Source organism: Channa argus, chromosome 17, assembly GCF_033026475.1.
Source record: "Channa argus isolate prfri chromosome 17, Channa argus male v1.0, whole genome shotgun sequence".
Lineage (NCBI taxonomy): Eukaryota > Metazoa > Chordata > Actinopteri > Anabantiformes > Channidae > Channa > Channa argus.
The window spans coordinates 12,475,121-12,494,765 of record NC_090213.1 but is presented as its reverse complement, the minus strand read 5'-3'; the positions used below and the strand labels follow the sequence as shown (position 1 = coordinate 12,494,765).

The window sequence follows — 19,645 nt, the reverse complement described above, 5'->3', positions numbered from 1 at the left end:
TTGCTTTCACAAGTCTTTTTTTAATGCAGAAATATCAAATAACTGCATTGACAACATGTTTTGTAATTTTTTTTTTTTTTACATAAATCAACAGCAGGACAAACAAAAAAAATCAACGATAGAAAATTCTTTTTTTTTTTTACATGAGCAAATTGACAGTTTGGAAAGACTGAAAATATTTACACGTAATGAAAACAGTGGACAGCAAACAGCATTATGCAAGTCCAGAGAATTTTTTCAATTGTGTTGGTCTCCATTTAACTCACAAAAGTCAACTACACCGTAAAATTTGAAGTGCTTTTGACCATAGTGAAAAATTCTAGTTTTTCACAAACAATGTGTTTCTGTGAAGTTCAGACAATGGTCATAAAGCAGATGCAGTCCTGTGGCTTACTTAGAACCAGTAGTGTCCATTCCAGTAACCTACGCATGGAGTCTTCAAGCATAACTCTGCAACACCAGTTCCCAGGATTTAAAACTGCTCCAATTTCACCAGTAGAAGGTTTTTGTGAGGAAACTGGCAGCAGCGTTGAGCCAACTTCCACTCGAATCTTCCTTAGCTGTTGTGCGGGAAATTGCTCGGTCGACCTCCATCTCTGGAGTCTCCTCCTCTGGGAGGTAGTCAGGTAGAGCAGAGTTTTGCTGCACCTGCACCCCAGATGGGTTCAGAGGGATCAAAACCTAAGCAACACATGAACAGAGAAACTTAACATTTAAAATTGAATTGTGAATTCCCACAATTCCACTTGAATGTATTCTTTAAATTCACTCACCTCTTCTCCAGCCTCATTCTTCACCACCTGTTGGGCTGACAACACCTTAGTGGCAGCGATGGCTGATGCCAGACTCTGCAAATAACATCATTAGGGAAAAGGTGCCTGGCATTAATGGATCAATCAGACCACATGCACAGTTTTAAATGGCAAGTCATAATACGACAAAACATGAATAGAACTGAAACCATTTAAACGTATATTTTCAAAAGGTCACTTCACATGGATAGTATGAGTTTGCGATTTTTCTCTATTACCTCAGTGGGCAGGTCCGAACAGATGCGGACAGTACATCTCTTAGAAGCCATCTGAAACGTGAAGCTGATTACTCCCTTGACCTTCAGAAGAGCCTCCTCACACAAGCCTCGCTGGACCTTGACAACAGAGACAAACTGTTATCTTCTTGCTGCTTATAACATTAGCCACAGTAATGCTGCTAGCTGTAAGAGCGAGCACTTTGACCATCTCACTCACAGTGCTGTCCAGCCCCTGGATGTGCAGTGTGACCGACTTTGCCCTCTTGTTGGAGGAATTGATAAAGAACTGTGATTTCTTTTTTCTCTCCCTCTCAACTGTGCGAGGTAAAGGATTAGCCAGCGCACTCAGAATGTCATACACCTCCTGGGCCAACGCTGTGATGTCAACAGAAAGGTCGTGTCTGGGGAGAAATATTAGATTTAGTTCTATGTCTTCTGGTCACCTTTTACATGACAAAAGTATTACTTTGGATAATGACATGAAATAATCAGTGCACATATTAATAGCATGTATGTGACAACTACATAACAATTCAAAGCCAGTACTCCTGCATGTATGTTTGTACATGCAGGAGTTAACAAATACATTATATAAAATCTTTACCTTGTCATTAGATTCTCCAAGCTCACCATCATACCTAGCTCATTCTTCATGGTGGGGATATTGGGAGACAGCTCAGCCAAGTAACGCAGGGTCTGAGGATAGAGAGGAAGGAGAGAATGGACAAATCAGACATTACAGAATGCTCGTGTTTATAACCTCAGTGTTGTTCAGGAAAAAAAAAACCAATAACATGATGTTGTGGTAAAGATTATAAGAATTCCACAACTTCCATTTCAAACTCACAGACAATAAACTCTGAGTTAACAGTCTGAAATGTCCAAACAGAATTATTATTAACACGCAAGAAGCGTTAATAAACGTCATTAACGTAACCTACACTAGCAGACCAAATCTCCCACCTGTAATGTTGCAAGAAGAACTTCTGGGTCCTTGTGGTCCAGGAAAAGTACTAGCCCTGGTAGACAGCCCTGGTCCTGGACTATGGCCTCTCGGTTCTGCGGTTCTGAAGCTAGATCCCGCAGCTGACTCACCACCGACAACGCGTCCATCATCTTTGCGAGTGTTACACCACCTAAAATGTATTATTTTTTAAATTTTATTAATTTATTATTTATTTACAACTGAACTAGCTCACAGTTATGTTAGCAGTTTTCTATCCTTTAAATCGTCGTAAACAACGTGTTTTCGAGCGCGCTGAATCCCGTGTTTTGTAGCAGGATCATTTAAAGTTAAGCTGCGGTGACTATTAATAGCTGAAGTTAGTTCATAAGCGCTAATTTCAAGCGCAAATGCTAACCTGCTAGTGTTAGCGTTGTAGCTAGCTAAAATGCTAACGGTCAAGTGTTTTCGACATGATAAAAGGCTTACTAGCCTCACCAATGTACATTTACACTATTGCACTGCTTAAAACTGAAACTGTGATCACACTACTAACAAAATAATATTAAATTATTCTCTGAAAGTGCAATAAATACCAAGATGCTAAGTTTGGCGACGTTTACTTACCCAGGAAAACAAGAAGCTCGTGTACTGAAATACAAATTTGGTGCAAAGCTCTCGCGACACGCAATTGGTTCACTAGTTGTTGTACATGCTTCAATGTCGCCCACTCCGATTGGGTGCTCGTACTAGCGCTGTGTCTCCAGCCAATCAGAGTAGATTTTACTGCCACGGCTTTATTTGACTTCACAGACTAGGGATGAACGCGTGAGTCAGGAGGGAAGCGTTTAGTTTAAAAATATTTATTTGCAGTTATAGTTTATGTTATTGGTTGCGAAGAGGATTTCGATAAGCGTAGCTTTAAACTCACGATTTGAAAAGAAAACGAGTCCACGGTAAGTACACACATATTTCTTTTTCTGCCGCTTATTTTGCTTTTGATGAGACATGCAGCTTCTCTCTACACTGCGGTTCCTGTACTGGACTTACGTTACCTGCACTGTCCGGAACAGAAGGTTACTCGTTTAATGTAGGGCCTAAAATCAATTTTGAACTTGATACAATGCGATTTCACAGCATCCCGTGATACTTAGAGACAGTCTCATCCTTGAGCACAGTTAAGGATGCCGTCCTGTATTACTGAACAGAATGGTTTTAAAGATGCAATGAGTTATGCTGGTGCATGGCAGTGGCAAACAAAACATTTCAATCCTAGACGGGCGGTGCAACTTTAGGGTTGCAGAAAATTCTTCAAAAACATGTGTAATTATTCTAATATAAAAATTACACTAGACTTTACATTGATGTCTAATGATTCGTGATTTTTACCATTAGAAATTTAAAGTGAGTGCTGATATTCAGTGTGTTCTAATTCAATGCAAAACATTATACTGTAAATTGTATTTTGTTCTAGGTACAAACTATGTGAATAAGCGGAATTATTTCAGCGTTGGCCTCTCACCAAGTCAGTCAGCAGAAAGAGGAGCTTTGCAGTCGTCAGCAGGTGCAGGAAAAAGCCCTTGCAATGTCTTTAGTAGAAGATATTGTGGATGTGGTGCGCATCGTCCTGGAGTATTTTGGAGTGCCTCCAGATATGGTGAGGGCACTGATGTATTTCTGTTAGAACTGTTTTAATGATTCAGAGATGTGCTTGGACTTAATAATTGTTTGTGTGCCAAGAAGTTTACAGCAGTAGTGTCTTTCTTTTCTGTAGCTGGTTCCAGTGTGGGACACTCAGTTGTGTGGTCGGTATCGCAGCATTGTGCGCATGATTGGATCCAAGCTTCCACTAACACCTACACCACGTGTCCACTTTCAGGTTGCACAATCTAATTTAACTCAGCAAATTAGACAACATTTCACAGAATTGAAGCCATTTCTTACTATCCTCAAAGGAGTGTGATTAATGTCATAATTATTATTAACAACATCTTTAACTGTTGTTTTAAAATCAGTATCAGAGTGTGCAATCCCTACTTGTTCATGTCTTATTCCCAGGTACCGCTGCTCACCTACAGGCCTCATGCTTACGTCGATATAACTGTGGACACACGTGCCATCCCATCGTTCGCTGATGTCCTCTGGGTGTTGGAGGATGAAGGCGACAGTTTTGCCAAGACCAGGTAAGAACAGAAATAGGAGGGAAGATGGCTGACTTGGTATTTCTAGAGGCTGAGACTGTTTGAACAGAAGTCAGCTGGAGCCAGAATTGTTTGAACCAGCATCTAGCAAATGTTTATGGTATTGCACATTAAGATACTTCCTCCAGAGCGTCGGCCTCAAGCGTTAGTTGCAAAACACAGATCTTTGTTTAAATGAGAAAAAAGAGTGGGCTGCAGTGAAACAATGGAGTTTCTTACAGTACACAAAAAAATTTGGTCAAAATGTTGAATGGAGTTTATTCATATACCATAGCACTTTTCATAGCCAAAAGTAATTCAAGGTGCTTCACATCAGCATAAAAGCAATTTGATCATGCAATCAAAAAAGCTGCTGTGTCAAATGCGAAAATGCTGTAATAGTTTCCATGATTCTGTCAGATGTCTCAAAAGCCTATTTTATTTTACAGCTTTTTGCACTTGTATAAACTGGTATGTATGGGAAATACATTGATCATTTACAAACTGATCAATGTAGCATTAGGCAAATTAAAATGTACAAAACTGTATTTTCAGCTGCAATTTTTTAATGCCATAAACACTTGTCTCCATGGGATGAACATGAATCCTTTTAGAGGAAGTAGGAGTGAAAGAAGAAAGTTCAAGAAAGGAGCTGCCAAGTAGCAGAGTGCTTATGCGACTGTCACTACATACAAAAGTAGATCAAAGCAACACCAGGAAAATAAGTACAGTAGCAGAGTTTACAGGAACGGACACGATGCCCCTCAACCCAGTGAATTATGTCACATTTCCTTATGTACAACCACAGTTCCAAAAAAGTTGGGAGGATGTGTATATCAGATGTGGAAACTCAGACATTTTACAATTTCATGGAAATATTACCTCATACACATCCTCCAACTTTGTTGGGATTGGAGTTTTATTTACTCACGTCAGACTGCAATGCTGCAGTTGTATAGAGGAGATGTAATAATAAAAGAGGAACTTCAAAATTGTTCATAATAAATGGCAATAAGGATTTAAACATTTATAGTTCGGTTATTTTACCAAATTCTAAATTTAAAACTGATGTGTGGTTTCCATAGGAACCATTTACCTCCTAATAGTACTGTAAATCGGGATGTTGTGAGATACTCAAGACCAGACCCCAATCAAATCCAGGGAGGAGTCAGATCTGTACGACAGACGGCTGATCCAGACGCCCTAAAAAAGATCACAGCGCTGGAGAACGAGCTGCTCAAACTTCGAGCTCAAATAGCTATGATTGTCACTGCTGCTCCAGCCTCAGGTATGTGATCTTTGTACCTTGTCTCAACTTATCACAAAATGAACACACGTTCTAAATAACAAAAGAAAACTGCAAACCCCAACTTGTTTTGGTTGTGATGCAGAGTCACAGAATGCACCAGGAACGCCCGTGAAGTTTTCTCCCCACCCACCAGCCCTCACCTCCACACCTCACTGTGCTCCTCCACCGCCACCACCTCCCCCTCCACCTCCTTCTACCAAAAGCTCCTCCACTGAGACTTTATCTGTAGTGGAGCTCATACACCGGCGCAAGAAGAATGCGAAAGACCTGGACAGGGTTCAGCTCAAGCACCAGGACTCAGGCCTCAGCAGGGGCTTAAGAGATAAGGGCATCCCCTTCATGCCGGATGTTCTCAAAGAATTAAACAAAGTGAAATTGCGCTCAGTGAAGAGGTAGGCCTTAGGACTGATAAAATATGGATATATCTGGGTTTTTCCTTTTAAGCATTAGGCACTTAATTTCTGCAGATTTTTTTTTTATTGTGTTTTTTCTGCCCCCTGGTCCTTTTCTATTTCCTTTCCTTCCAGGTCACCAGGGGGAACACCAGCCAGGAGGAGACGCAATAAGGGAACTACCGCATTGCTTAATGACCCGGCTGCTCTTATTGCTGAAGCTCTAAAGCAGAAGTTTGCCCATCATTGCCATAACATTTCCTCCGACAAAGAGAATTCTCTAGAGCTCTCACCATTCGGCAGTCCGGAGACACCCAAGGTTTGTTTTCCATTGACACACCCTGTCCTCACACACCTTTGTTTGTTTTAGACAGGATGTTATCCTAGTGTTGTGACAGAAGTGTAATGGGACTGTGAACATGTACACGCACTACTTTTACAAGATTTGTCATTTTTAAAACTAATGTCTGGTTTGATGTGAAGTGTTAGGATAGTCCTGCCTACACATTTTTACATTTAGTTGAATATCATTTAATAGAAGTCTGTCTGATAAAAGATGTACATCTGACCCACATAAATTACATAAACTTAAGGCTTCAAAGTGCCTTTATAAAAATGTTGTTTTATTTTTTGCAAAACAGAGTCTCACAATTTGAGATGCCTGCTGTTCTGTTAACTTGATGCTTCTATTCTAGGTTCCACAGCATTCCCGTCGCAGTCAGGGACGCTTCACCGGTTATCCCATCAAGTGATAACATCTGACCCCAAAGACCAAAAGCCCACATCCCCTCAGCCAAACAGCTCCCACACATGTACCTCACATGTAGATTACTACTGCAGCAACCAACTTGCATCATACTTTTGTTTGTCTGTTCTTTTTTTTTTTTTTTTTCTACTAAGAGCGATTATCACACAAATGAAACATTGGTTTTTACTATTAAGAGTCTTTGTGGGGAGGTTTGAATGTATACTTTGGTTAAACTAATTGCTGTAAACAAGGGTTTAATACAAGGTATTTTGTTTTTGTCTATTACAGTATTAATGTTTAAAGTCATGCTACATTTATGTGCAGAGCTCCTTTTTACAGGAAAAAAAATATATTTAAGAAGGTGGGCCCTGTCGCTTATGCTACCTACCTTAATTTTTCTGAAATCCCATTTTGTGGACAAGTGAAATAAATAAATAAGGGGTTTTCAGATTCACATAGGTCTATTCTATGCAAATGCTGTCTCAGGTTGTTTTGTTATTAAACTGTTCAATTGCACTGATCATTTTTGTTGTTCTTTATATGTTTGCTAACAGTTCGAATTGTGGCTCGATTTTTAATTAAATTGTTTTGTCATTTTACAACGTTTTGTGCACGTTATCTTGATTAGTGATGCATATACTGTGATTTCACACTGGTGACGATGGATTGGGAACAAAAGAGGAGAAATAAATGTTCACACACCTTTTCTAATTTTTCAGTAGTCTCACCCTACTCTGTTCCTTATATACAGTATTGCTGCACCAGCTGGCCTCATATCACCTGCCTTTAATTTTCTTAATTTAGGTTTGAACACCATTATCAATTTTTACTGATTGTGTGTATGAAATTCCCGTTTACAGCCTGATTATTATAAACCGATAAAAATCTCTGCGGATTTCACTCAATTACAAAGATACAAGTTGAACTAAATCCTATTCAAATGGAACTTTGTGATTTGGAAAGTTGGATGAATAAACTTTTTTGTTTTAGAAATTCTCTACCAATATGTAAAACTCTGTTTGCTGGATTGTATTTCTTCTCCAATGTGTGACAAGCTGGGAAATATGTGTATATAATATGTAAATAATATTTGAGACATAGTAATAATGCATAATACCTTTATGTTCTGCTTTATGTCAAGATAGATGATCAAAGTCTTTATTCAACCAGAAGATAATTTTCTGTGTGTTGAGCTAAAAGCTTTTTTGTTTTGCCCATTGCATTTGGGAAGTATAACCCCATCATTTGTCAACATTAAATATTATTATCACCATTCTCTTTACTCGTGAATAAAATTGCAAACGTTTTCAGCAGATAATTTCTTACTGATTTCGTATCAAAATTTCAAAGCAAATACATAAAATATGTCTATGCCTTTTTTTCAGACATAGGAGGGGATTGGAAGATCAAATATCCTAGGGGTCTACATATTCCACTCAATGGATGCTGTTTTCAGTGACTTTTGTTGGGTGATCCAAAGTGTTCAGAATTAAATGGATTTGACTGAGGACCAGGCCAGACACAAAGTTCATCAAGCTTTAAGGGTGAAGTTGATACAAGCAGTTATGTCGAATGCTACTATATAGTTTAACTGCAAAACTTTGAAAACTCTTCAGATGTCATCAGTCACATGGTATTCTTCATTTGACCCAAGCTCTTACAGTGTATTAATACAGTGTACTTCACATGTTAGCGCTGAGTTTCTTCTGTAACACTTTTACGATATATAGTAGCTGAATGTCTTACAAAGAATACAAGAGAAGCGTAATTCTGAAATTTTTAGATTTAATTTAAAAGAGACCAAGAACAGACGACCAAACTGTTCCTGTTGGTCAGTAAGAATGATGGCTGTAGAGGCTTCATAACTCCCCTTCCTCCAGCTCTTCCTCTTCAAGACTGTGGGGATTTAAAGAAAGGTGTTTGATCAATTAATTCTTCTGGTTTGTAATCCAAGGTATGACAATGACGACATTAATATTATACATAGTATGACAGAGTTCTGGCTACACGGAGCCATTTACATATTATGTAGATTTGTTTTATATATTTTTGTAAAAGGAAGTAAGAACAAGTCCTGCAGCAAACAAACTTTATAATGGCTCTCTTCAAATATGAATGCACTGAATTTTATGTGAATCCCTGCGAAAGATTTTGATTTATAGTTGAAAGTTAGGTTTCACCTGGCGATATGACCTCTGCACCATCAGCTACATATGTTGTGCATGATCAGGAGACTTCATGCCTAATGTTCACAAAGACACCACATTTCCATTTTTCATTTCCATTAATTTTTAATCATTTATTCAAATCAACCAATTCGGGCAAACTTTGCTGTGATTTGTTACTCGCGTGTTTATGTGAACGTACAATGCCAAGCTTTTGCACATGCCACACTTTTTTTTTTTTCTAAAGTTGAAGTTCATTAAATCAAGTAACTGTGAATTAACTTAATATCAATTTATTTGCTACGTGCATTGTGTTAAGTGCTGAGAGTAAGCTATTAAGTTTACTTGACAATTCATTTAAAGCAGATACTGGCTGAAATTGCACTTCGACACAGACTCACAAAAAGCACTGTTAGCGGTGCAGCGCAATGATTTTGGCTTGAGTAGTACGTTTTATAGCACTATTTTTAAAAGGAGCCTAGCAGAGTGTAAACAGTGAAGTAAAGCTGTTTCAGAGCAGTGTGAGGAAGGGCTACACTCTAATATGTATTTCAGTGGCCCTGTTACCAAATGCGTCTTTCCCCAGATAAAAATCTTAATTTAGTGGTTTAGATATACTTTTTAATTTTTTAACACTTGTATTGTGTTGAAATTATACTGTTTGTAATTGCAACAATGGCCTATATCAGTAGACTGATGGATAAAGGACAACACCAGCTAACAAACTTAGTAGACAGATAGAATCTGTTGTCCTATTAGAGGGACCCTTGTGAAAGCTAGGGAGAGGGATTTGTATTTGTAGGGCAAAATTTATTGGTTGTGCTAAAACACTGGCTTTTAGATAGCTGGGAGAGAGGAGCAATTCTGAGTCTTGGTACTAGCTTAAGTTGCTATTTATTTTATTTCTTTAAATGTATTTAACTTGAAACACATCTTATTTATTTACCTGACTAGTTATTGCTCTCAGTCTCTTCAGGATCCAAAACCGTGGAGTTTTTTTTTCTCTTTTTTATAATGGGGAGGCTGGAAAACTTCCACAGAACTACAGTGTAGCAGTTGCACAGGAAGAATAGTTAGTTAGATATATAATAATATTGCTGAAAATACTATCAGTAGTGTCCACATATTGCATGTGCAAAGTATACATGTAAGTTAGGTTACGTTTACCTGAAAGGTTCTGGTCCATTGCCTGAAGCCACTGGCTTTATAACATCCTTAACATAAAAGAAAGCAAAACATATAACATGCATAAGAGAAAAGTCTTATTTGTTTATATATCCAGATTTACATTGTATGGCTGAAACAGGTATAAAACTTACTTGAAGAGAAAAGAGGGGGAATGTTTTATCACCATAGATGATTACACCAGGATTTCCATTAACATTTTCCACACACTGGATGGGAAGCTGCAATATCATCAACAATGTGGTGTTTCATAAAAACTATTTTAGCAATGTAAAACATTGAGTTTGTCTATAATTGGCTACTATTGTTTTTTTTTTCTATGTTCTGTCCCTCTGTCTGCTGTCTGTCTTTGTCTTTCTGCAGCTCAAACCAAATATCAATGTAAGTCTTTGCCTTAAATAAAAATCCCCGTACTAAGTAGCATTAGATGTTTAGAAACTAGAAGTGAAAAACAGAACATTTAATTTTTTATTTTATATATTATTATTCGGCCGTACATGGTGTCACTTCTAAAACTTACGTTGACTTTGTGTAACTTTGGATTAAAACAACTGGATTAAACTGTGTAACTAAGTATCTGTTTTGGTCTCAGGTTTGGTTTATGGTTTTTCACGTCTGTTATTTGTTTTATGTATTCTGATCTCCGCCCGTGGTTAATCCCCCATGTGTCTAAACTATCACCTTCACTTCAAGAGACCCTTCCCACATTTTTGTTTTACTTTGGACTTCATTTAATAGTTTCTCTCCTGTATAATTATCCCCTTGACACAGGTCTTGTATTCACGTCTAGTTAGGTTTACCCTCCAGTGTTCTTGCTAATGTTTTGTTTCATTGACCCCTGCGTGTTATTTCTCAGCTGATTTCAGTTCCTAGTTCACGTTTAGTCACCTGGCTTTATTCAGTTTAGTTTTCTACTAACTTAACCTTGCTCCTGTTTAGCTTCCTAATTTCCCCTTGCCCTGCTCGTGTTTAGTTTCTTTGTCTATGTGGATTTTGACCTCCCTTTGGAGCGATTTTTAGTTATCCTTGTCCCGAGTGATTATATTTTTCCTGCCTCACTAAACCCCCGTTACCGTCACATACTGCCTCTTTATTAACTTGGGTCCACCCTTATATATTAATCATCACAGGTGATAACCCACAAAAGCACGGGGCAGCATGTAAACCCCACAAAAAAATGCCCCCGGTGGCAGGCCGGGATGATTAGACGATAAGAATTTGAGCAAACTCGACTGATTCAATCAATTTTCCAAACTAGTGTTCACCCAGATGCAAACAGTAACTTCCCAAACCACCATACTTCTAAAATACTAATACTGATATGTTCATTTCGCCCTACAATGTTTAAACTTACATGTAACGCTTTGTTCGTGAACTCCATTTAGCTTTTTCCTCGTCCTGCTAAAACGTAATTACGTCACAATCATATTACGCATTAGTTTTAAACATAAAACTATCAACGCCCCCTATCTTTCTTTAGAGTGCCCTAAACGCTACACATGCTCATATCAGTTGAACATGTCCAAATGCTATCAAAATTAGTATGTAAAAACCTTAGCTTGGCCTGGGTTTGTCCTGATAATTGTGATAAACTGTAATTGTATTTTGTTTTATAATGTATTACTATTACTAATAATAAATAAAAATAAAAAAACTATTGCTAATAATAGATTTGCTCCAATTTAATTGGAGCAAATCTATTGTTAGTTTATCTTTTAAATCATAACATAAAGTACTTTTAATATGACACTTGTTCGAGTAGTGAGGTATAAAACAATTCAAACTAAAGTCCCTAAAATACTCACTCAAAAGCATGTCTTTAACTAGGCATTCCCTACATGCTGACGACTTGATTCTTTAAGTTCAGAAATTTGTTTCACATTACCCTCAGATCCCCCAAAACATACCTCATTAGTTGAGACCCTCTCACAGATTGTGGATTCCTAGGTATTTTACCTTTGGTCATGTTGGTCGTTTCATCACCAAGGAAATCCATTTTCACTGGTTATATTAAGATATCTGTGTCTATTAGATATAATTTTAAGATTTTTCTGAATAAAACAATAAAATGAAATTACAGAGGCGAACCTGCTTCCTGCGATGATGAAAAAGAATGAAGTCTGAGCTGTATTTCCCCTTATTTGACAGTTGAGGATGTCAATCTGTTTTCATTTCTGAACCAACCCTTTGCCACTGCACTCAAATCTATGTGGAGCAGTGACCTATAAACCAGTGTTGCATGTCTTGAGTGGTAAACCGAGAAGTAGATGCTCATGAACATTAGCACACTTTATAGAAGGTCTTTTTTCTGAGTGTATGCATTGTTTCTCCTGGTAATTTGTGGGAATTTATCAAAGTTGAATAGGTTTGCTTTGTACAATTTTTAACAAGTTTGTTAAAGTGACACAGTTTGTACTTAAAGATAGACTAGATTGATCAAATATTTCTTTAGATTGGGGCAAATATTGGAAGAAAAATATCATGTTATTTTAAATGATTTTAAAAGATAATCCCTCTGGACATTCACCGTTCAAAATGAAACAGAGTAATTCATCATGTAGATATAATATATGTAATTATATAAAATTAAAATGTGATTAATTTGTATATTTAATTGCATGTTTGTAGGCCATTTGTGTTCAAACCTGATCATTTTGTATCTAAGCATAACAACAAACATAACTTGCCTCTATGTGAAAACATTTAGTTTTTCAAATCAGCCAAACATATATATATATGTCTATTATTTGTGGTATTCTTGCCATTATTAATTCAAATATTCATTTATCAAAATTTACAAATTCAGGTCATGTTTTGATCTTCTGACAATTAAATTAAAACCAGTTATTTTAAAACCGTATTGTGTTGGCATATTGAAAAACCCTCTGGGAATGACAGACTAAAGTTCTGTTAGTAACAGTTCTTGGAGTCTATATGTTCAGAACCACTTAGTGCACACATCAGGAAATGCGAAGTGATGTGCAAAGTGATAAAGGTAATGCTTCATTACACATACCATTAATCTGTACCTTAACCAGCTATGCCCAACACTGAAATCTAAAATGTCTAAATTACATTGAAAATCGTAAATGTCTTAAATTTGAATTAACAGCTTAAGCCTCTCCAACTTCCTAAGCTTTGTATTTACAACCCAAAGCTTTGGGTTGGTTTGGGGTTTTAATTTTAACTGTGCATAACCTAATGTTAACCACAGGTTCACATATTTATACGATAGAATATTAAATATATTTAACTCTTAAACTTAAACTGTACACTTCTAACGCTGTTGAAATGGATGTTTTTTTAAAGCAAGCAGTGACCCTGTTTTCCATTTAAGAAACCCAGTATGATATATTTCATTTAATCACACTACTGAATTTGATTACCTTACAAAACTGTAAGGAAATAAATCGTAATTTACTTATAGATGTTCTATAACCTCATAAATGAGTCCTTGCCACATATAGACATCTTTGGCCCCCTACATTAACAACGTTTATTAATTCATATTTGATTGAAAAAGTAAAACTTCATTCTCTGGGATTTGAAGCCCCCTTAATTTTTTCAAGAGTACCCCCCCCCCCTTTCCCTCAGCTATTCTTTGAATTACCACAACCATATAAAACGAAACACAGAATCTGCAGCAAAATTAAGTTTGCAACCTGCTGTTACCCACATCCTGTTAGGTCATTTTATGCTGAGAATGAAATGTAAGTTAAAATAACAACACTTCCCCATATAATATTAGGGCAGTAACATTCAGCCAAAAACCTTTAATTACATTCAGAATATTACTTTTAATTCTTCTCCTAATACTTAAAAGTAGGAAAACATTGCTCAATAATGCAAGTAATACACACACTTATTTTTTCTCTCCATTTTTAGCCTGCTGTCTGGAGATAGATGACTCAAAGTTTGCAATAAGGTACATGTAAGACCTGGAAACTCTTAAGAGTAATAACATAAAATAAACAGAATTTGGTCTGAGCTTGCACAAAGTGCAACATTATATTTGTTATATTTCTCATTTGAATGTGATTTTTTTGGTAAATGGTAAATATTTTCAGGGCACTTTCTTAGTTGCATCATGATAAGGAAGACAACTGACCTTCCATTTGAAAACCCCACATAGTGACAAAATATATGACATAAAAGAACCCCCCCCCCCCCCCCCAGGAGACAACATTCCAGAACTGTCATTCTTACTCATGGTGCCCATCTACGTAAATGCTGCACTATTGTTTCGCTGCACTATTTCTAGTTAACTATATACAATAATTAACATACTGTACATACACTGTTGCCCACAAAGTTGGAATAAAATATTTTTACCTCTTCTCATAAAATCATTGTGACAATGTGATTATTCTTGATAGATAAAGTCTGTATGTTCTCTAAATTTTATTGATCAATCTCTTCCAAACATATAGCAGTGAAAATTTAACCACAATTAACCTTTGCAAAAAAGAGTAATGTGTCTAAAAACAACATTTATTCCAACTTTATGGCCAACGGTGTATTACCATTTGATGTACTGTACCAGATTCAGCTTTGTTCCGGCATAATGAAAAGGGAAATTAAAGGTCATCTTACAAAATAAATATATGCAGAATGTCAATTTGGTAACCAAAACATAACATGAAATGTATGGCATGTATAGATCCTGCTGTATGTTTGTCTATCACTACACTATTTAAAGTACAAATGTTCTTCTAAATTTGCTCAGTAGTGCTGCTTCTGTTCAATCAGCTGTTTTTCAGTTCTTTAGGTGACTAGGGATCACTGCTGTAAATATGATGAACGCATGATTACACACGAATAGAGCACAGTAACCTGAACTTTTATTCCACCAGATGTCAGCATTGCTTTTCAATGTTTTTAGTTGTTTTAACTTATTTTGGTTTAAACACTTTTATGAGTTGATTACTACAAATTAATACTTGTTTGAAAAGAGCACTGTCTACCAAACAACACACTTACTGTATTTAAGTTGAGCCAGCTAATGAGTCTTTTCCCACAACTTTGACTGTCTGAGATGTAGTTATTTGAAAAGCAATCGGATTTCCTTGTTAAAACCAAAACAATTCAGTATGCCATCTGTTTACAAAAAAAATGTATTTGGGTATTTATCCTCACTCTGTCCCTAGCAAATGTCAGCAGAGGATGCTTCAAGGCCAGAACGAGGTCAGTGGTCAACAGCACTGGCTTGGTGATTTCTACCAGGGGGCTTTCACCGCTTTATGTGTTTATACTACTGCCTCCAACTGGTGTAATAATGTCATTGCTTCAATTCTTGCTATTGGTTTTTGTTGTTATAAGTTAGCTTCACACAAAAATGATAAGTACATTGGTGTGTTCACCCTGCAATTGACTCTAACTTTATGAAAACTAGTAAGAAGTTCATATTTTTGATATTTAAGTAAAATTAACTAATTTATATAAGTTAGGAAGGCTTTTGGATTCCATTCATCCATCCATTATCTACAGTATATCCTGTTCAGGGTCGTGGGGGGTGCTGGAGCTTATCCCAGGTATCACAGGGCCATCCTGGGCCATCCTGGACAGGGCCAACACAGAGAGACATACACAGACAGACAATCTGTATATTTAGAGTCACCAATTAACCTAATAGGGTGGCAGTGGCTCAGTTGGTAGAGTAGCCACCTACCAATCATGTCGAAGTGTCCCTGGGCAAGACACTGAAAAGCCAGTAGAAACGTGGGAGGTTTGGTGGGAGGGAGGAAACCGGAGTACCCGAAGAAAAGCCATGCAGGCAAGGGGAGAACATGCTAACTCGACACAGAATTGCCGTAGCTAACCGGGGATGCAAGCCCACAATCTTTCTAGCTGCAAAGCAGCAGCACTAACCATTCCACCAATGTGCTGCCAAGCGATTGGATTCAAAGTGTCAATAATAGTCTGAGGAAGTTTTTCTTCTTCATGGTCACCACATGTAAACCATATAGTGTTTAAGATGTGAAAACTGCAAATGTTTTATATACATTGCTGTTTAAGACTACAGAGAAATAAGCCTTTAAAACTGCACTGGTGTTCTAGTAGTGAGGTTTCATATTAAACCCTTGGTTCAGTTTAATAAAGCTTGATGCAGTGTAGTATTTTCATCCAATTTCACAAGGTTAAAAACATGTAAACTACATTGATGTTTTTAAGTCAACCACAAGTTACATTAAATTGGACAGACAAAAAATTACATTAGGTTTATCCTGTTATGAGCAGCATGTTACAGTTTAATCAGACCACCCTGTAAACTAAGGTTAAAATGTTTCAGAAAACTTGCACAAATTTCAAATAGTTAGGCATTAATTGATTTTGTACCGCAAACAGAAATTCTTTCACATTTTGTGTCTACTGAAATCTTTTTTGGGATGTTTGTGTTGCAACAGCAGAAATGCTATGCAACAGTTATGAGGTGCTTCTAAACAGAAAAATGCAGACAGATAGACAGACGAACATACAGACACTTGGATTCAATCTTCTTCTTTTTTTTTAGATGAAAATCACATAATAAGAATGATCATCCCCACATGTTCTTGGTGTTTTTCCAAAGGACTGAATATTTGAGATAGTTAACACACTCTAATCTGGTTTGTGCATTTGGAAAAAACAAATCTACAGAATTCGTGAAATTTGGGATTTTGATTTTTGTTTCATTCATTATTGACTCTGCATTAAGGCATTTTGCCCTGAAGGCTTTCAGGTTCAATAGGTGGCAATTATTTTGTGGTTTTTTAATGGATTGCATTTGTGTTTGTTAGTACTATGCTGCACAAACGCAAAATATAAACTGACATGACAGGGGTTTAAAGGCATTGCCTGCATTATTCTTGTATAGGCCCAGAGGCCTTTAATATTTCAGTATATATTTTACATTCATGCTGCATTTGGAGAGTGTCTATCCAAGACGAATGGCTGTATCAGTTATACCAGCAACCGCAGAAAAGAAATGTCAGAGCAGTGAAAATCAGAGTGGATGAATAGGTCAAAACAATGTAGACCGTGTTTGTTTTTCATTTCAAACCTTTTTTTTTTTTTAAATAAAAAGATGACCATGATTTTTTAATTTTTTCTTTTAACCTTGGTGACTGGGGATGACATCTCACTTTATCGTGCTGAGATAGTAATTTTAATCTGTACAAAAGCGTTTCCCAAATCCTAACAAAGCAATTTTAGACTTGTTGGCCATTTTCCTAAATAGATGCGTGCTTCATCAAGTTGATATTAAAGTGCTGAAATACATACAGAAAAATCCTGAAATTTTCTTGTGGTTTCTATTTGGTTGATCCAATCCTGGTTTTCGTGGTACAGTTGGGAAATACCCTTTGCAAACCATGTCCCTCACTTTTGGTGTTATAGGTCAAATATTCCGAATTTAAAACGAGTTTAATTGAGGACCACCAATTCTAGTCCAAGCAGTTTCCAGCGCTGATTGGCCCGCTCCCCTCACGTCCCGCCTGCGGTTCGCTACAACCAGCCCCTCCCCTCCCCTCTCTCTGCGGCTCAGTCAAACACATAGCACGTGGTGCTGGGAGGGGGGCGCAGGGGAACGGAAACTTTACCTTACCTTTTATAAACAGCAGGAACTGTCCTTACAGGGCGAGGAAGGTTAGACACAGCCACGGGAGGAGGATGAAATATTTAGCCGTTTAAACAGGTGTCAGCCAGGGCAGAGTCACCTTTCGTCCTGCTGCACGCGGTTCACTCCTCGCGGTCCTCCCCGTGACATGAAAACAGTCCGCACGCGCCCGACTCCCTCGCCTTCCCTCGCTGTCCACGCGCAGCCACGATGGTTAAATGTCCTGTTTAATGGTCGAGGTATGTAGACTGTGTCTCCCGAGACGTACACACTCCGAGTTGGTTTGTTATGGGCCTGGCAAAGGCAAACGAATAAACATTCCTGTGATGTTGATGCTCATAACTTGGTATTAGAAAACTTTATACCTACGGAATTAAACCCAGACTGTGTATGTACGTGCATGTGGGGCCATCATAGGATTTCTTTGTGTGTGATGTTATATCATGTTTTGATCCCGTGTAGTGAGTTTACAGTGACCTTGATGTTTAACGGTAGCGTTAACAGTGTTTGGTGTAGGCGTCTTCATGTATTCTCTCCAAGCTGCAGTATTAGGCTCCAGTAGCCTAAAGGCGGTGTGTTACGTCACTGTATTGACAGCTTTACAGCAGTCAACCTGCAGCCTGCACACTGCAGACCACATGCAGACAGGAGGCAGGTGTGTAGGAGAGGCAAGGTTTGTGTGTGGATACAGTTTATGGCACAGTGCATTTGTTAAAGCAATATGTACATTCATTTCTTATTGCCAATATGTTGATTGTGAAAACTGAACATTTATATTGGTAATTTTATTTTACCGTAGTGTGACCATGTCAGCTAATATAGATTTGCTCATTTCTGCATCAGTGTTCATTGGTGAGTTTCAAAAACATTAGTAAGTAACTCAGGGTCTGCAGTTTTTTTACAGAATCTTCTAACACAAAGTTTATTCTACAGAGTGGAAACTATGACAAAAGCACTAAAGGACTTTTTCAGAGCTTTCTAAGACGTCTTATGATTATTCCTTTGTGAGTGGAGTTTGCTGTCATGGAGGTGGCTCTGTTCTCATTGCTTGAATAGTATTTTGTTTGTATTTTAAATAACACCTCCTTATATCTTACTTATTTCTTTTCAAAAAATTGACACCGCATTTGAAAAGGTGTAACCACTCAACCATGCTGATAATTTGCATTGTTTCCACTGCTTCTGATTAAGTAGACGTATTAGAACAGATGCTTGGTTTGCAGCATTTTATAAATAAACCCAGTATATGTCATGAACCTTTGCTAGATGCACCTTTACCAGCTCTAAAGAACATACAAGAGACAAAGGACAGAGCTGCCCAGTTTAAGCAGTTGAAGCAAGAAGTAGAGACACACAGAGAGTGGGAGAGAATTTGAATCAAAGACTATCCAGATGAGGTGAATAATGAAATAAGCAAAGAGCCACAGTTAAAGGAAAGAGGGCATCCTGTAAGCATGCAATAACCACGTGGGCTAGATTAGTGAACATTCATTGCCTCTGGTTTGTCTCCATCCACCCGCATCCTGCCCTCCAGTAAACAACAGGGTGCTAATTTAGACGTAAATCCTCCTACACAATAACACGTTTATGACTGTCTTCCTCCAGAGAGGTAACACTGAACAGTGTGTATTAGTAGATAACACATGACTTGTTATGTCCCCATCATGTCAGCTGGGGTACATTTTTTTCTCTATTAAATAGATCTATTTTTCTCTAGACCAACACTGCTCCGTGAACTCAATGGACTCTCGCTCTTGTCCACTATTTACACAGATGTTGAGCCATTATAACTACTATAGATATTACTAACTATTATAAATAGATGACCTCAGTTTGGAAATGTACTGAGCTTACTCCCTGAACTTCAGCACTGTACAGGACTGTGGGTTGTAATTTGTAAAATGTAAAGCTCTGCTCCTGGTATTTTGGATTTATGGTAACTGAATATTTAGATCCGTTGGTCGTTCAAAAACAATTGTAAGATTATGCCTTAAGCTCTACAAAGTTGTTCTGAGCAATTTACTTTACTGTTTTTATTTTGTTCAAAGCAAAAATACTGTATATGTTAGGTAATGTATATGTATGTATGTATATGTTGT

At 37.5% G+C, this 19,645-nt stretch overlaps 3 protein-coding genes and 1 long non-coding RNA gene across 7 annotated transcripts in view; 2 read left to right on the top strand and 2 right to left on the bottom strand.

Moving 5' to 3' along the window:
• Positions 1 to 126: 126 nt before the first annotated feature.
• armc1l (armadillo repeat containing 1, like) lies at positions 127 to 2,696 on the bottom strand. Its single transcript, XM_067482632.1, has 7 exons — positions 2,601 to 2,696; positions 1,994 to 2,166; positions 1,635 to 1,726; positions 1,248 to 1,431; positions 1,031 to 1,147; positions 774 to 848; positions 127 to 681 (listed from the first exon to the last, which is right to left on the bottom strand). The coding sequence occupies exons 2-7, from the start codon at positions 2,144 to 2,146 to the stop codon at positions 490 to 492; spliced, it is 813 nt and encodes a 270-aa protein (XP_067338733.1). The 5' UTR covers positions 2,147 to 2,166; positions 2,601 to 2,696; the 3' UTR covers positions 127 to 489.
• A 73-nt stretch (positions 2,697 to 2,769) lies between these two features.
• Positions 2,770 to 6,744, top strand: mtfr2 (mitochondrial fission regulator 2). Its single transcript, XM_067482629.1, has 8 exons — positions 2,770 to 2,929; positions 3,448 to 3,630; positions 3,748 to 3,852; positions 4,032 to 4,156; positions 5,239 to 5,441; positions 5,545 to 5,854; positions 5,990 to 6,173; positions 6,550 to 6,744. The coding sequence occupies exons 2-8, from the start codon at positions 3,559 to 3,561 to the stop codon at positions 6,604 to 6,606; spliced, it is 1,056 nt and encodes a 351-aa protein (XP_067338730.1). The 5' UTR covers positions 2,770 to 2,929; positions 3,448 to 3,558; the 3' UTR covers positions 6,607 to 6,744.
• Positions 6,745 to 8,370: 1,626 nt separating this feature from the next.
• Positions 8,371 to 12,219, bottom strand: LOC137102777 (uncharacterized). 3 transcript variants are annotated; one of them, XR_010911268.1, is made up of 6 exons: positions 11,860 to 12,219; positions 10,087 to 10,173; positions 9,935 to 9,981; positions 9,714 to 9,809; positions 8,783 to 8,844; positions 8,371 to 8,498 (listed from the first exon to the last, which is right to left on the bottom strand). It is a non-coding gene; the product is annotated as an uncharacterized lncRNA (long non-coding RNA). The 3 variants fall into 3 exon arrangements; XR_010911267.1 differs by lacking the exon at positions 8,783 to 8,844 and having other exon boundaries at positions 11,860 to 12,211; XR_010911269.1 differs by lacking the exons at positions 8,783 to 8,844; positions 9,714 to 9,809 and having other exon boundaries at positions 11,860 to 12,208.
• Positions 12,220 to 17,520: 5,301 nt separating this feature from the next.
• Positions 17,521 to 19,645, top strand: part of LOC137102772 (3',5'-cyclic-AMP phosphodiesterase 7B-like) — a 46,919-nt gene continuing 44,794 nt past the window's right edge. The window contains exon 1 of one of the 2 annotated variants that reach the window (XM_067482626.1): positions 17,521 to 17,785. In XM_067482626.1, the coding sequence (XP_067338727.1) occupies positions 17,695 to 17,785 (91 nt within the window). In that variant the 5' untranslated portion in view covers positions 17,521 to 17,694. The remainder of the gene's footprint in view (positions 17,786 to 19,645) is intronic. The other variant, XM_067482627.1, reaches the window with a different exon arrangement.